This window comes from Psammomys obesus, unplaced genomic scaffold (assembly GCF_907164565.1).
Source record: "Psammomys obesus unplaced genomic scaffold, mPsaObe1.curated_primary_1811, whole genome shotgun sequence".
Taxonomy (NCBI): domain Eukaryota; kingdom Metazoa; phylum Chordata; class Mammalia; order Rodentia; family Muridae; genus Psammomys; species Psammomys obesus.
In genome coordinates, this window is record NW_026596129.1 from 281,210 (window position 1) to 299,391 (window position 18,182).

The window sequence follows — 18,182 nt, forward strand, 5'->3', positions numbered from 1 at the left end:
AGACAAGGTGATTCACCTTTATAATCCTAGCACCAGGGAGACAGAGACAGGTGGAGCCCTGGTGTTAACTGGCTAGCCAACCTACCTTAATTGGTGAGCTCTAGGCCAAAAGGTTGTTCTCTGGCTTCCATGTGTATGTCCATACTTACAAAGAACATGCTTTTTGAAAGCCAGACACAAAAAAGCTCATGTATTTTATATATATATATATATATATATATATATATATATATATATATATATATATATATATATAATCCTCTAAAAAGTAGAATCCAGACAAAAACAAAACAGTGGTTGCTAAGAGCTGGGAGAGAAAATGGGGAATGGAATTTGGGAGATATCAGTGTTCTAAAATTAACTCTGAGTACTTAAAAAAAAAACCTTTGAATCATATGCCTTAAAGGAGTCAATTGGGCCCTGGCATGGTGGCACACACCTTTAGTCCCAGTGCTTGGGAGGCAGAGGCAGGTCAATCGCTGTGAGTTTGAGGTCAGCCTGATCTACAAAGGAGTTCAGGACAGCTAGGGCTGCACAGAGAAATCCTGTCTCAGAAAAACAAACAAACAACAAACAAACAAACAAAAAGGAGTAAATTTTATGAGAAAGTGATTACCCTGAGGTGGGTAAATAAGGTAAAAATGTTGAGACAGGTGTTGGCTTGCCAATTCACTACGTTGTTGAGAATGACCTTGAACTTCTAATCCTCCTGCCTCCTAAGTGCTAGGATTGTCACTATACCCAGCAAAATTTGTTTTGTAAAACTACTGTGATTACTTTTTTGGTAAACCATGCTGGCCTTGAATTTGCAGAGACCCATGTGTCTGCCTGAGTGCTGGAATTAAAGGCCTGTGCCATCACTGGACCCCCTATTTTAAGACAGGGTCTTACTATTTAGTTTTGGCTGGCCTGTGCCTATGTAGACCAGGCTGGTCTCAAACTCAAGACTTTCTTTCTTTGCTTCCTAAGTGCTGGATTTAAAGGCATGTGTCATTATACCCAGTAAAAAGATTTTACTTAAGTGTATGCCTGTGAATATACACCACATGTGTGTTGGTGCCCAGAGAACAGGTGTCTGATTTCCTGAACTTGGGTTACAGTCAGTTGTGGAACTCCTGATGTGGGTGCTAGGAACCAAATCTGGAAGCAAGTACTCTTAACTACTGAGACATCACTGCTGACCAGTTTTGCAGATATTTATGAAGATTTTCCATTTACAGGCCATCAGTGGAGTAGGGGTGGGAGTAGAATGAGCAGGATCCAATGGCACCAAGTCCAGGTTAAATCTCTGCCACATATTGTTGCACAACTCCAGAAGCAATGTGGTCATGCCTACCCAAATTCATGTCTACTTAATGAGAATAATAAGAAATGTTATATCCAGTATGCCTTGAAACTCAGTCCCGGTTTATATTCCAGCTGATGGAGGGATTTGACTAGATTTTTAAGGCTATACTATTTTATAGTGAGTGACTTAGTTTGCTGCCCATTACCCCATTCTAGGTTTAATGTCATGGACCACAGAAGTCCCTCCCTTAGGAGAACTGAAAGAGGGAACCAAATCACCTAGAAGGCACAGAATGAATAAAGTAGCTGGTTTTGAAATGCTTTGTTAACATCAAACAGCTAACTGCTTTTGTTGTGTTCATCAGCCTGTGAACTGTGGAGGGGGATAGGAATGAAATAGTAGAGAAAGTTCATGATCTCCTGAAGTTACACATTACTCAGGAAGCTGCAGGTAAGTAGGCAGCATACATGCTAACTGAAGTTGAACAGCACTATGCATCTCAGGGGTGGAGTGCTATGAAAGCTAGGCTGAGGATCACAATTCAACACACATTTGCTTTACTTAGGAGGGAAATACTTTTAAACTGTCACTTCTACATGGTTCCTTAATCCACTTCTATTCAGTCTTCTGAGAAAATTCAGTGTCATGTTGTTTGTTAGCTATTCTGCCCTTTAAATTTTTATAGCCTACTTTGATGGTTAAAACAGCTGATATTTGTATATGTAGTCAAGATTAAAGGGAAATTAAGAATTTCTGTATGAGGAATAAAGGCATTAACTCGTTTTGCCTATAAGGAGATGGTTTTGGTACAAAGCCAACAGCTAATTTAGTTCATTAAGATGCATTTCACAGCCTCAGTGATGTGTCTAGAACTGATTCCAGAAAAATTTAGTACTTCACCAGCTCTTCCACTCCAAGGCACATCCATCACTGCCAGCTGATGAACCATGATGTCATGCTCCATGGAGACTGCTGCATAGACAGCTTCACCAATGCCACCTACAGAAACAAGGGATCTTTTCTGCAAATGGCTTGTAAGCCTTGAAAGCTGTGGTAAACACTTCTAAATCTGCTAATCTGGGGGCAAAGTACTTTCACTAGTCATTGATCCATCCAAACAGTCATGTTCCAACTGGCTTAAAGAGTTCTCATTCCTAATTCCACACCTCCTAATCACACACCCTCCCCCCCCCGCAGGGGTTAATTGCAACCCAGTCTCTAGTGATTTGGGGGGTTTAGTGGTACTAAGATTCTTAAAGCTGTCAGGGGTTTGAAAACCACTAAACACAATGAACAGCGTCAAAGACAAGTGTCAAAGCTAGCTTGATAAGGTGGCCTTTGGCTGGTACAAGCATTCTTCATTGCTGTTACTTCTCCCTCTTCCTAGGGTAACCCTTGAGCCTAGACTATGAGTACAAACAAACAGACTCTGACAAGTGTCAACTTTTTTCCCCCAAGACTCAGGTGAATTTTAGTACAAATGTCTGATAGAAGATGTCAACACAACAAACTCTCAATAGAATCATAAGGTGCTCTATCTTTAACTATGTGTATACTTGGACAGACATGGTCCTTACAGAAAGTGTTCTTTGTGCCCTTCATGAAGTTATGTATTTCTCTTATCTCTACCAGAGTTTCCCATGCTGGCATTCTAGATCTGGGACCCCCTTCCAGAGAAATATCCAATGAAATGTGGTCTTAGGGCAGTGTGTCATAAAAACAGAATATTGCCTCTCCTACCTATATTCTAGGCCCAAACATAACCCAAGCCTTATCTCCCTAAAGTGTTTTGTTTTTGTTACTTGCTGCTTTGTTTGCAAGGATCTAGTTGTTTTTGAGACAGTTCTATGCAGAAGTGTGTGTCAATGTTTTCCTGTTTGCTGCTCAATTAGTCACCTCAGTGTCGCTACTGACCTATCCTAGTTCCCTGGGCTCTATGAAAGGGACACACTGGAAAAGAGCATAACAAAGGTATGCTGAACTGGTTGCAGGCTAGAGCACATGGTGGATCTCTAGTCAAGTAAAGCAAAAACACTTTCTACCAAAACAAACTTGCCAAACCATACCCAATGTACCCAACATACCTTCTGGGTAGTGTTCTTCCAAGGTGATATTCGGCCACCTGTGGCTTTTGCATTGGAAATGATGGTGGAAGTGTCCAGGGGTTTAATGATGAACAAATCAATGACACAGATAGAGATATCTGAAGAACAGTATTATTAGCTTAGTTTATGAAGCAGATACAAGCCGCACACAGTGGTGCTTGCCTGTAATCCCAGCACTTGGGGAGGCAGAGGAAGGCGGATCTCTGTGAGTTTGAGACCAGCCTGCTCTACAAAGTGAGTCCAGGACATCCAGGGCTACACAGAGAAATCCTGTCTCAAAAAAAACAAAACGAACCAAAAACAAACAAACAAAAAACAGATCAGATGGGTGGTGCTGGATCACTACTTTAATCACAGCCCTGGGATCTGTCCAGGAATATTACATAGCTGACATTCTACTTGTTCCCAGCTTATAACTTCAGTGTTTACACAATCAACTGACCTTCTTTAGAGAGCTCATCAGCAGCCACTAAGGCTTCATGCAGAGTGACTCCTGCTTCAATAATTGTGACCTTGTCATTGTCATAATGGTGGAAAACCTGGCATAACACCAACAAAATAATGTACAAAGACATCTCAAAGACACATTGCTCCCGACATAACACTTATGAACTCATTACTTAATTTACCTACAAGACAGGTGCAGTTGTACATATCTGTATTCCCAGTCACCCAGAAACCAGAGGCAGGAAGATTTCAAGCTTAAGAACAGCATAGGCCCAGATATATTTGGTCCTTGTATATATCTGGGCACAGGGGTCTTTTATGAGACTGTTTCTCCAAACAAGGACCATGTATGGATGCAACCTAGAGCCCCTGCTCAGATGTAGCCCTTGGTAGCTCAGTATCCAAGTGGGTACCCTAATAAGGGGAACAGGGACTGTTTCTGACATGAACTCGATGGTGGGCTCTTTGACCCCCCCAACCCAGGGAGGAGCAGCCCTGCTAGGCCACAGAGGAGGACTTTGCAGCCAGTCCTGAAGACACCTGATAAACCAGTATCAGATATAAGGGGAGGAGGTTCTCCTTTATCAGTGGACTTGGAAAGGGGCAGGGAGGAGATGAGGGTGGGATTGGGAGGGAAAGAGGGAGTGGAATACAGCAAGGATACAAAGTTAACAAACTGTAAAAAATTAAAAAAAAAAACTAAAAAAAAAAAAGAATTAAAAAAAAAAGAACAGCATAGGCAATTTTGTGAGACCTTATTTTAAAATACAACTTTAAGAAAGGGCTGACAATTACATAGGCTAGATAGCTCAGCAGGTAAAGGTTCTGACTACCAATCCTGATGATGTGAGTTCTATTCATTGGATCCACCAGGTGGGAAGAGAGAACCAATCACACCTCAGGATTGTCCTCTGACTGCCACATTCACATGCAAATTCAGACTGATGAATCTTAATGCAAAAAGAAACACTGTTATCTGAATACTATTGTCACCCTGGGGTGAAGCAAAGGGCTCGTCACAGCCAAGCAGTGATGGTGAGGAAAATCTGGGACACCTGCATGCAGTGATGCACCTGCCACACAAACACACACATTTGTATTAATAAATACAAATGCAAAAAAAATAGATGGCAATGTACCCAGAGAAAAAGTATTTGCCTAGCATGCATAAGGACCTAGTTTCAATCTCTAGCACCATAAAAACCAAACAAACCCCTTCCCTATAAAAAGATTCAACAAAGCTGGGTGTGATGCCACATGTTTATAGTCCCCTGCATATGAGAGGGTAAAGTAGAAGGTTTTCAAGCTCGAGGCCAGCCTGGGGTGCATGATGAGATACTGTCTCAAAACAAAATAAATTTCAACACAAAAAGGACTCTATTTGGAAAGAAGTGCAGATCCAGCAGGTAAAGATCACAACAGAGTTAGCAAAGGAAAAGCAACCAAAACACATCATGTAAGGGTTAGAATATTTCTCTTTATATAATGGACACTAGAAAACACAGAAAAAGTTATGCCCTTACCTTGCCCTGCTGGTTTATTTGGCTTACACTTCCAGATCATAGTCCATCACTGAAGGAAGTCAGGACAGGAACTCAAGCAGGGCTGGAACCTGGAGGCAGGAGCTGACACAGAGGCCATGGACAGGTGCAGCTCACTGGCTTGCTTCCCATGACTTGCTCAGCCTGATTTCTTAGTCTCAGGACTACCAGCCCAGGGATGGCACCACCCACCATGGTCCGGGCCCTCCACCTCTGACTACTAATTGAGAAAATGTTTTACAGCTGGATCTCATGGAGGCATTACATCAACTGAGGCTCCTTCCTCTCTGATGACTCCAACTTGTGTCACGTTGACACAAAACCAGCCAGTACAATATCTGACTTTGCCACTAAGAAAGAAAAATCTCAAGCAGGACCCTAGTGATGTCCCCAGTGATAAGTTTTCCATGCTGTCCCATTTTTTGATTTGGATGGATTTCCAAAAAAACACAGACTTTTCCTGTCCTCATGGAACAAAAACTTAGCGCAAGGGCTCTGACTTTTGTTGACAAGAAAGCCCAAAACACATTAAAGATTAATTTTATCACAATATAGTTCATAATGATTCTTCCTTAAATAGAATGCTATGATTTTAGGTGTGTACCACCATGACTAGTTTATAAGGTGCAGGGGATCAAACCCAGCACCTCATGCACGTTAGGTAAATATGCTAGCAACTGAGTTACATCCTTAGCTTCTAGGACCAAATTTCGTATTTTATGCTAGGAAGACAATCAAACAAAACATTCTCATCAGTTCAAAACTTGTAGTAGAGTCCAGAAGCATTTTCTGACTGATATGGCATCCTTTAAACATTAATAGTAAGCTGGGTGGTGGTGGCACACACCTTTAATCCCAGCGCTCAGCAGGCAGATGCAGGTGGATTTATGAGTTTGAGGCCAGCCTGGTCTACAAAGAGTTCCAGGACAGCCAGGGCAACATAGAGAAACTTTATCCCAAGAAACCAAAACCAAACCAAACGAAAACACCCCCCACCCAAAACATACCTTAGTATTGGCTGCTAAATAAACAGCATGCTTTGTGGAGATGATATCACTTGGATAGAAAACAGTGCAGTTGGGAATTGCTCGGAACATGGCCAGGTCTTCCAGTGCCATGTGATAGGAGTTGTCATCACCTGAGAAAGCCACAGACCAACAAAAACATGTACACAACCCTACCAGGAACCCACCATAAACTCCTTCTATCATTCTTGAGAAGCAGCTACTAGTACTGTTCCAGAGCACCCTGAACTGTAGCAAAGCCCAGAATGGTTCAACCCTTGCTATAATTTACATAGAGCTTTTACAGATCCGTTTTCCTAGAAAGCTCACTAAAATATTCTGGGTTAGGCTAACAAATGACCTTTCATATCAGTAATGAGTTGGCTGGCTGCACAGTACTACTGCTGTCCAAATTGAATCAATGCTCTCTTTCCTAAAATGTCAGTGACCCAAGTCTCTGATCCTGCATACTCCTCTCCTTAAGAATATCCCAAGGCTTTGTCTTTTCAGCTCTCTTCTACGTCTCATGTTCAAGAGATTATTTTCAGACTGAAAGATTTTTCCAGACTGAAGTGTCTTATTTATTTTGCTAGCCCTTTCAAGCACCGGATAATGTACTTTTAGGATACCCTATGATGCTGCCCTAACTAAGGATGTCCTTGGGTATATGGGCTCAGTATACGGAAATCACAATGTGTATAGAGAGAGGCAGCCTGCTTCTCTCAGGCTTGGGAGAGTACTGTCTGTGCACACTGTGTTGCCTAGGACCGTTATCCAACTTCCGAAGCCCAGAGCCTCTCTACGTCAGATCCACTTGACTCTGTAGCTGGCCTGATTTCCAAATTCTCACTGAACCCAGTTTTAGTTGAAGATTCTAGGGCTCTTTCTCAGGCTACTATCCCTGCCCATACCTCGGTGCTTCTTATGCCTAATCTGTCCTGTCTCTCAGCTCTCTGGGCTATCTGTCTGCGCCTCAGCTTCACTCATGTAGTTGTCTCCATTCCAAGGTCCAGGCAAAGCTGCTTTCTACAGTTCAGGTCCCCCAGGAAGCTACTTACATGATTCCTGAATCCTGAATGCACACCAGTAGCATTCTGGCAGCAAATGTAAGTTGCAATGACTATCTAGATAACTTATAACACCAGCTGACTCATCTTTCCCATGCAATTTCTGTACTTCATGAGCAAGATTCCCTTCCATCTGTCAACAAAGAAACTCCTGGATACCTGCTGTTTTGCTTTTCATATAGCTCCAGATCCTTCTATCAGTCAGCAATGTTTATTTTTTTCTTTACTGTCTCAGGACCACCTTTAGTTTTCTACTCTTGCTGGTTCCCACCTTTCTTCAATCCTTTCTCAGACTTTCCTGTTTCCAGCAGTCGCTGGCAGGTTACTGATAGTAGAATGAAGTTTTCACTCACATAATTTCCTGCATCATATTCTTGAAGAGGTTTCCACTCCACAAAACAAAAATGTCGAACAGCAATACTTGCTCTGTTTCTACCTAAATGTGTTCAGCTGCTCACAATCCTTCCGTCTGTCTATGATGCTTTTTCCAATTAGCTTGTGACCACACAGATGACAGGAAACAATTTTGGGACATGTGTGTTGTCCTTATTCAGATTTGGTATATATCAAGTCTCAGGAAGGCATGCCGACAAGTATTTCTCAGTGACTGAATGGGTACTCTACAGAAATGTGCCTCATCTGGATTGGTAGCCAGAGTGTCTAAAACACAAGTTCTCAAAACTAAATCCCTTTAATGAACAGTAATAAAACGCAAGGGCTACAGAAAGCTATCAACACAATGATGTTCAGAATGCATACCAGTAGATATCCCACAATGGCAACCAAGGCTGATGTTGATTTGAAAGATAGCTCCCATTCGGATCTGATCATCTGCTCAGATGAAAAAGGCAGCGAAGGTGCATGTAAAAACAATGGTCTGGTCACGAGTGGCATAGCCTAGACACATAGCCTAAAACACAAAGAATAGGAAGCAGATTATCCCTGGATTTGGCTTCATCTCCTCCCAATTAAACCACAGAGACTACATGTTATAACTCCTACTCTGTATATGGTAAACTATTTTTGCAGCCCTAGCATGTCTCTTTGCCATGCTCTTTCTTACACTTTTCTTACCCAACTCTGGTGGTATACATACCTCACACCTCCTAGAGACAAAGTTAAGAAATGGAGTGTCTGTCACTTGCCTGCCCATACCCTGCTCTCCACCTTGTAAAGGGCATGCCCCTCCCTGTGGATGATCTGCCCAATGCTCATCCTGGATCCCAATGGTGTCTTACTAGATGGTGTCTCTCCAATCCTATGATTCCTTCCCTTTCGTTTAGTTTATTTTCTCTTAAATCAGCTGTTACCGTTCAGTTATGTGTAAATACCTTCTATCTTCACTTTCCCATTCCATTTTACCCTTCCTTCCAGAAACTGCCCCTAATTGGTTCTACTTCACAGAAAACTTGTCAAAAAGTCATCTAACCACTGTTTCCATTTTCTTATTTTCTACTTTCACCTTAGCCTGCTTCATCTAGGCCTCTGTTCCAATGAAAAACCCTGAAACTAATTTTTTTCCAGGTGGTCTCTTGACTTTGAGTGGCATCACAGTTGACCTTTTGTTAGTATTCAGAACAATTCACTTCTCCTTGGCACAAGGACCATTATGCTCCAGATTTCTGTGATGTTGTAATAGGACCAGTCCTGCTCCCTCTTAAGGTTGCCAGAGTGTGCACACTACTTGTTGATGGGCATATAGCATTCTCCAAGCTCTGTGCTCATCCTTCCTCTTTGGACCATTGGCTCGGGAAGACTGTGTCTGATGTGCACAATTTAAAAAATAACCATTTCTCCCTTCCCTTTGCCCCTTTCATGCCTATATGTGTCTGTGTGTGTCTGGGTGCCCATACAGACCAGAAGAGGGCACAGGGATGATGCTTGGCAATGGGCATGGTGAGAGAATGTTTCTACTTTCCAGATAATCCAGAAATGGGGATTATACATAAAAATCTTCTGATGTTTAAATGCTAGCAACTCATTTAAAAAAAAAGTATTTGTTTCAAAACACAAAATTCACAAGAGCTCTGCTAGTTTAGTTCCCTGCCTATCAAATACATTAAAAAAAAAAAAACAAAAACACCAAAAACAGTGTGCTTTTCACAGTTGTTTTTAGCCTCTGCAATGCAAAGACAAGAGAGGAGCTGTCATTCTCTACAAGTCATGGTTTTAGAGTTCTAAGGGTTTCCTGGCAACAACTCATTTCTCTTTAGAATGGTGCAGGGCCAAGCAAATGGTGTTGCACACCTTTAATCCCAGCACTCGGGAGACAGAGGCAGGAAAATCTCTGAGTTTGGGGTCTGGTCTACAAAGCAAGTTTTAGGACAGCCCAGGCTACACAGAGAAACCCTGTCTCAAAAAAACCAAACCAACCAACCAAACAAACAAAGAATGTTGCATATTATCACTCTGGTCACAGAGAGAGGCATATACAATTAGAGCAGATGACCACTGGTATTTTCTTTTTAATTCTTTGACAATTTCTAACTATTGGTATTTTTCTACTTTAAAATAAATTTCTTGAAAAAGAGTCTCACTATCTAGCACTGTCTGGCCAGGAACTCACAGAGACCAGATAGTTCTTTAATCTATCTGTCCCTGGATGGCTGTAAAATTGCCTAGTTATAGGATAGAAGGGACAGGGAGGGCTTCTGGGGAACTCCACATCATGGCCATCAAACACGTAAGTATTCCAACCTGTCACTGATATGGTAAGATTATAACGAAGAAGAAGTATAGGACAGAAAAAAAGACATAGCAGCAAAGGCACAATTACCCAAAGGCTTCACAACGCTTCTGGTGGACAGCAGCAATGCAGTGGTCAACAGTCATGGAGCCAGTGTGTCCAATGTAGTTCACATCAAAGATTACAATGAGATTTTCCAGATGGTAGTAGGATGCAAAGGCCAATGACTTCCAGACAGAGCCTTCTGTGCACTCCTCATCCCCCAGAAGACAGAACGCCCGGTAGCTAGAAACAAATCAAGAAATAGTTAGGAGCAATTTGGGGGCTCACTTGGGCCACATAAGCAAATGTATTTCAGGGAGAGGGAGAAAGAGAAAAAAAAAAGAAAGAAAAGGAAGAAAGAAAAAAAAAAGAGGGGAGGGAGGGAGGAAGAAAAGAAGGAAAAAAGGAAGGGAAATACTGACTCTGGGATCTGCTTCAGAACCCAATGTTCTTAGGACTATTTTCCTCAATTCTTCCCTAGTTTAGCAGCTGAGGAGCTGAAATCTGAGCCTCATGAGATGGACTTTACTTTTGACTAGCAGTCTCATTACAGCTCTAATACTATTTTTTTTAGCTGCTTTTGCTCCCTTTTCTGATTTGTCGGCAAGCAAGAGGCAATGAGAAACCAGGTCTCTGAAACATGTAAACAAGGTACATACACTTTTCTCAGAAAGCTCCATTTTTTAAAAGCATTGCCACCTTTTATTTCTGAACTTAAAATTCATTTACAGCAGGGCACAGTACAGCATGCCTATAATCCCAGCACTAAGGGAAGCAGAAGTAGGTGGATATTTTTGAGTTTGAGGCTAGCCTGGTCTACAAAGAGTGTCCAGGACAGCCAAGGCTACACAGAGAAACCCTGTCTCAAAAAACCAAAAAAAAAAAAAAAAGATTTATTTACAATCATCATAGTAATGGAAACATCCTCCCTAGGGAGTTATGCTGTACCACAAACAGTACACTCCTCTGTAGCAGAGACATGAGCCATTTATATCGCTTATACGCACCCTAGACCTCATAATACTACTGTGGGTTTAAGAAAAGTTTTTTTTTTTAAAAAAATATTTTTATTTTACATGTATGGGTGTTGAGAGTGTCAGACCCCCTAGAAGTGGAGTTACAGACAGTTGTGAACTGCAGCATGGGTTCTGGAAATCCAATCTAGGCCTCTGAAAGAGCAGCCTCTTAATTGCTGAACCACCTACCTCTCTAACCTTTAAGAAAAGTTATTAAAGTCAAGGTAGTAACCAAGAGAGGCTATCATGGGTGAAAAAATTTAGCAGCTCTGTGAAAAACGGAACAAGGAGGCTGCTGGAGGGGTGAAGGAAACACACGTAAGTACTTCCAGAAGGAGTCTATGAGTTGGAACAAGGTTTCCAAGGATCTAAGTAGCTATGTCCTGAAAACCCAGGAAAGAGAAACTGAACTACAGGATCTCTGCATTGGGGCTTACTGTATGCAGGACAGGCTGCTGGAAGTCTCAGGTCTCAACCAGGCATTTCACTTGTACTGTTCATCACAAGCAGCAGATGAGCACAGATCCAAGAAAGAGACTGTGAACCAACCCAGTCAAAGGACCCACGTTACTAACATTTGGGGGTTCCCAATGCAAAGGACATGTTGTTCATTCCACAGTGAAATTCTACACGACAAAACATGAAGCTGTCTCAGAAAATACAAGTGCTCTAATACTGCAGTCACCACTAACATCCAACCAGAGATGCTGGAACAGTTCCGCAAATGTAATTTAGTTAGTAGATCAATACCGTGTAACCAGAACTTTTAAAACCATCATTGTGTTCTGAAACTAATGAGTCAAAGTGCAGGAGTCAGGTAGCAAATGGATTCTGGTAAGCTACTTACCTGGCTTGGTCAAAGTACTTGCCAGTATATGCCGTCCCACAGGCAGCCCCTAGTCCTTGCCCAGGTCATCCTGTTGCCGTATTAACAAATGGCAGTCCCTGTAAGAGAAAAGAGACCTAGTGAATATAGGAACAGCTGCAGGACATAGGCTTTGGGAAGATTTGCTACATCTACAAAGTCTTAGATCAATGTCATAAGATGATCACGGGGCAAGCCTGAGGCCTACCCTAAATATCACTGTCACTTTGTCACTGGGGTGATATAGATAAGGTACCCATTAGCACAGATTCCACAGTACGGCGATGGCAACTGGAGCTTTTAGAACACAAAGGAAGAAACCTAGTGCAAAGTAGAAAATGTAAAGCATTTTTCATAAAGTCTTTGGTCCATCTATGTATAAGCCAGATGTTAAATCTTTGGGAAAATACGTTCTCAAAGAACTAGAAACATACTTGGCAGTAGTGGTACATGCCTTTAATCCCAGCAATCTGGATGCAGAGGAAGGCAGGTGGATCTCTGTGAGTTCAAGGCCAGCCTGGTCTACAAAGCGAGTTCCAGGACAGCCAGAGCTACATAGAGAAACCCTGTCTGGAAAACCAAAATCCAAACAAAACCTAGAGTCACAGAAGTGTTTGAGTATTCTAGTCAGTGCCAATGTTTGTGATTAATCTGTCACTCTACTTCCCCTTAACTAATGTCCATTAGTTTATATGCAGCAGGTTATCAGTGTTTCATGGAGAGAAATGTGCCCCTTACAGGTCACAAAGCCATGCCAAAGTGCTGCTGTTTTTGTGGGAGACACCTTGCTCTTGAGCTGCCAGACACACTAAATTTATTCATTGTCACTATCCATCAAGAACAGTAGCAACAACAGTGGAGTGAACTTGAGCCTAAGGAGACAAGCTGCAGATGCCAGAATTGGAAGGTGGTGCTACTAGAACCCTTTGGAAGCCCAGAGTATTATATCATGAGTGACTCTGAGATGCTGGACATACAGGATTTGACTTCTGGATTTTGGGTTTTACTTTGAGTGTTCCTATACCTTGGTTCTCCCTTTTGGAGGAAGAAAGTACATAACCTATTTTTTCATTTTCTAAGATCCCAGTTAAGAGGCCTTGATCTTTTAAAAAGGCACTGAACTTGTAAAGTATCGGAATTCTTAAAAATGTGACTTTTAAAGTTGTACTGTACTTTATAATGACATTAACATGGAATATAGGCAACAAATAAGAAAGGAAAAGTTGACAAAAGATGGAGTTTACTGGTTAGTTTTTATTGTCAAGTTGACACAACTTAGTGTCACTTAAGAAGGAACCTCAATTGAAGAATTACCTCAATAGGGCTGGCCCATTCCTAGGTCTCATACAGACTGTCTTGGTTGATGATTGATTTTAGCCCAATTGCATTCCACTGTGGGCAGCACTGTCCCTAGGTAAGAAAGTCTAGACTGTGTAAGAAATCTGGCTGTCAGCCAGGCATGGTGGTGCACATCTGTAATCCCAGCACTCTGTGAGGCAGAGGCAGGAAGCTCTCTGTGAGTTCAAGGCCAGCCTGGTCTACAAAGTCAATCCAGGACAGTCAAGGATACAGAGAAACCCTGTGTTGAACAATAAAACAAAACAAACAACAACAACAACAACAAACAAGCAAGCTAGCTGTGTATGAGTCAGAGAGGAAAGCAAACCAGTAAAGCAGCTTGAGTTTCTATCTTGAGTTCTTCTCTAAATGATAGACTGAGATCTGGAAATTTAAACCAAATAAACATTCCCTCTCAAGTTGTTTTTGGTTAGAGTGTTTCATTAGCAACAGAAAAACAACTAGAGTAACAAGCTCTGGTTCACAGATGTCTTACATGCCCTTGGTTAACAGACCTACAACACCTCTGCTTCCTCCTAACTGTGAAGCACAAGGAAAATAAGCCTTAGGACTTCATCTTTTGGCATAGAGTCAGAGCCTCCAGAGTATCAGTCAATAGGACAGATTGAGATTATGGGTGGGTTAATGGCAAAAAGCCTAACAAAGGACAAGGGCCACGAAAAGGTTTCTTACCAACCACATTTCTTTTAGATAAGCTATTTTTGTAGCTCAGCCTGATCTGGAACTATTTAAGGTGACTTCAAATTTGGTAATTCTCCTGTCTTAGCTACCTAAGTGTTTAGACTACAGGTATGTGTCATCAGACTCAGCTAGGGTTTCTTTTTCTCAACTATTAAGCATTGAGGGGCACAACTTGGGGGTGGGAAGGGCTAGATTAAAGAGATGTATACCTCCAAAGGGAAGAATTCACTTCCAGGCAATGCTTATCTTTGTTACAGAGCCAAGTTTATACAAAATATTTTGGCTACTTCCCGGGCCTGCTTAGATGAAGAAAAAAAAAAAGCTGGTAAAATTAAAAAAGCCCTTCAGTTCTGAGTTGATGGTTCTTGCAAATCATTCTCCATGTTCTGCAGGTTGAGAAAGGCAGATTCACTGAAGTCATCTGCCTCTCAAAGCAGCACAGAGGATGGTAGAAGCATGATCTGCCAATGGGGATTTCAGTACTAGGTGGAGTGAGTAAGAGTACCACCAAAGCAAAGATGGACACATGCCAGCTGCCACATGCCATCTTTCCCGCCACACATGTCATGTGTCTCCAAGTGGACTTTACTAGAACAACTTAGCACTGTGAAAAAAAACAAAAACAAAAACAAAAACAAAAAAAAAACCAAACAAACAAAAAACCCAAAAAACAAAATAACAAATGATTCATTTCAAGCCTATTGATACATGGTGCCTTTAAAAAGCAAGCCTCAAACCAGGTACACACCTATAAGCCTAGAATTCAGACGCTGGAGGTAGGAAAAACAAACGAAATAAAACAAAAAAAAGAAAGAAAAAGAAAAAAAAAACCCAACTGCCCGAAAATAAACCCCACAAACAAAACCAGACAAACAAAAAACAAGCAGCAGTATTCCTGACACCATACCTTTGAAATGATGAATTGATCGTTGTCTGAGTTCTCTGGGTCTGCCTCTTTATATCTCATTGTGTGGAATAACAACACAGACAGGATCTCGGCAGCACTGATGCATGGGGTGAGATGGCTGAAAGGCAGATACGATCTAAGTCATTTCTCACAGGCAAATGGTTCCCAGTAGGGGCACCTTGTACTTCTATGTATAGCAGCAGTACACTGTGTCCTTGAACTAGAAGCAGCAGTTATTTCTCGTAGCCTGACTTAATTCAGCCAAGAACCAGGGGTGCTGGGCCTCTCATGCACGAGGCATTTAACGCTATCTGAGAGGTCGGCAACCTTCCAATCCCTCTTTCTCTCTGCACAGAGTCTGTACCTAGCCCTCTTCTATCATAGGAGCACCATCACTTGGGCTTATGCTTAATTTGTTACTGAGTTGAGCATTCTTTCCCTCATATGCTATCATCTGTAGAACATCCAAATGCTTCACCCTATCAGAACCAACACATAGATTCTATGGTTTCTCTGTATAGCCTTGACTATATTGGAGCTCACTCTGTAGACCAGGTTGGCCTCTAACTCACAGATACCCACCTGCTTCTGCCTCCTAAGTGCTGGGATTAAAGGCATGCACCACCACGAGTTGCTGAATTTCTCTTTTTTAAGTATTTATTTATTTATGTATACAGTTGTTTTTGTCTGCATGTACTTTTGCACACCAAAGAGAGCACTGGAACTGGGCACTGTGGCACATACTTGTAATCCCAGCACTCTGGGAGGTAGAGAGAGGCAGGCAGGTCTCTGTGAGTTTGAGGTGAGCCTGGCCTACAAAGTGAGTCTAGGACAGCCAAGGCTACACAGAGTAACCTTGTTCCAAAAAAACAGAGAGAGAGAGAGAGCGAGAGAACATAGAATCCCATGGGTCTATAGTTGTAGATGGCTTTGTGAGGTACCATGTGAGTGCTGGGAATTGAACTCAGGACCCCTCTGGAAGAGCAGCCAGTATTCTTAACTGCTGAGGCATTCCTCCAGCACCCAAAATGAATTTCATAGGACAGGAAATAAAACCTACTACCTGAAAATATTTCCCAGCTATTCATTTGGCAAAGCATTAATACTCAAAAGATAAGGATCTAAATTTTTAACAACAAATTAAAGTGGGTAAATAGTCTAAATAGATTTTTCAAGGAAAGAAATGTGAATGGCCCAACAAGTATATAAAAATATTTAGCATCATTAGTTTTCAAGAAAATGTAAATCTAAACTACAATAAGGGCCAGACATGGTGGTCAATGCTTGCAATCCCAGGATTCAAGAGGCTGAGACTGGAAGCCAGCTTAGTGGTAGAGTGTCACTTAGCATGTGGATGATGAAGTTTGATAGCCAGCATCACAAAATCAAACTAACAAGCAAACAAACAACTAAAAGAAAGCTATTATAAAAGAATAATAGCTTTTGGCAAATGAAGTATTTGCCTTGTAAAAACAAGAATCCCAGTTCAACCACCAGACCATGTTTTAAAACAAAACAAAACAAAACAGAAAAAAAATTCTGTACTAGCTTATGATCTATCTATTTCAAGATAACATAGACTTGTAATAAGCATTTATTTTTAAATGACTGCTTCAAATAAGTCTGTGGACCAAGCTGGTCTCTAACTCAAGAGATTGAAGGTGTGCCAGCATGTCTGTCTAATATTTGCCTTCTTAAATAAATTTCTCTGTATAAATAAATGTATGCTTCATTAAAAAAAAAAGGTTGGCTGGGCAGTGGTGACACACACCTTTAATCTCAGCACTTGAAAGCAGAGGCAGGCCAATGTCTACATTCTGAGGCCAGCCTGGTCAACAGAGCAAGTTCCAGGAGAGCCAGGACTATATAAAGAAACCCTGTAGAAAGAAAAGAAAAGAAAAGAAAAGAAAAGAGAAAGAAAGAAAGGGAGAGAAAGAGAGAGAAAGAAAGAAAGAGAGAGAAAGAAAGAAAAGAGAGAGAGAAAGAAAGAGAGAAAGAAAAAGAGAGAAAGAAAGAGAGAGAAAGAAAGAGAGAGAAAGAGAGAGAAAGAAAGAAAGGAAGAAAGAGAGAGAGAAAGAAAGAAAGAAAGGAAGGAAGAAAGAAAGAGAGAGAAAGAAAGGAAGAAAGAGAGAGAAAGAACGAAAGAAAGAAAGAGTGAAAGAAAGAGAAAGAAAGAAAGAAAGGAAGAGAGAGAAAGAAAGAGAGAGAAAGAAAGGAAGAAAGAGAGAAAGAAAGAAAGAGAAAGAAAGAAAAGAGAGAGAGAAAGAAAGAGAAAGAGAAAGAAAGAAACAGAAAGAAAGAAAGGAAGAGAGAAAGAAAGAAAGAACGAGAGAGAGAGAAAGAGAGAGAAAGAAAGGAAGGAAGAGAAAGAAAGAGAAAGAAAGAAAGAAAGAAAGAGAAAGAGAGAAAGAAAGAAAGAAAGAGAGAGAGAGAGAGAAAGAAAGAAAGAAAGAAAGAAAGAAAGAAAGAAAGAAAGAAAGAAAGAAAGAAGAAAAAAGCCTGTAATTGTAACCTCTGTAGGGGTGGTGGTCATGGAGGTAGAACTGGGATATTATTAAGACCCATACATCAAAAATGTAGAACAAAATGAAATCTTGTGTTTTAAAATGTAACTACATTGTCTTCTTAATGTCCAGGTTTCAGAGCAAATTATTTTTGCGGTGCTGTGGATGGATCCTAGAGCCTTTCACATGATAGGCAAATAGTCTATTACTGAGATGTATTCCCAAACCCAGGACAGGATGAAAGAAACAAAAACAAAAACAAAAAAACATGCAAAGCACTTTTAGTGACTAGAAGGACATGAAATTAGAAACCAATGGAAAAATTAAAAAAAAAAAAAAACATTCAACAGAGTTGTGGAAATTAAATAATGAACTCTTATACAAACCAAAGAAAAATTAAAGCAAAAACCCACTTCGACATGGTGGCACTCAGGGAGGCAGAGGCAGGCAGATGTCTGAGTTTGAGGCCAGCTTTTTCTACAAAGTTCAGGACAGCCATGGCTACACAGAGAAACCCTGTCTTGAAAAACAAACAAACAAAACAAAACCAACCAACCAACCAACCAACCAACAAGCAAAAATCCAAATCTTATGCAGCAAGAGCAGTGCAAAGAAAAAATGTCTATATATATATATATATATATATATATATATATATATATATATATAT

The 18,182-nt window shown here is 41.0% G+C and overlaps 1 protein-coding gene across 1 annotated transcript in view; it reads right to left on the minus strand.

Annotated features, from left to right (window-relative positions):
- Positions 1 to 2,114: 2,114 nt before the first annotated feature.
- The window catches only part of Tktl1 (transketolase like 1), an 18,481-nt gene continuing 2,413 nt past the window's right edge, over positions 2,115 to 18,182 (minus strand). Inside the window, 10 exon segments of the mRNA XM_055591819.1 lie at positions 2,115 to 2,287; positions 3,373 to 3,402; positions 3,405 to 3,491; positions 3,836 to 3,932; positions 6,371 to 6,519; positions 8,212 to 8,362; positions 8,549 to 8,558; positions 10,229 to 10,423; positions 12,044 to 12,141; positions 15,009 to 15,126. Of these exon segments, the coding sequence (XP_055447794.1) occupies positions 2,115 to 2,287; positions 3,373 to 3,402; positions 3,405 to 3,491; positions 3,836 to 3,932; positions 6,371 to 6,519; positions 8,212 to 8,362; positions 8,549 to 8,558; positions 10,229 to 10,423; positions 12,044 to 12,141; positions 15,009 to 15,126 (1,108 nt within the window).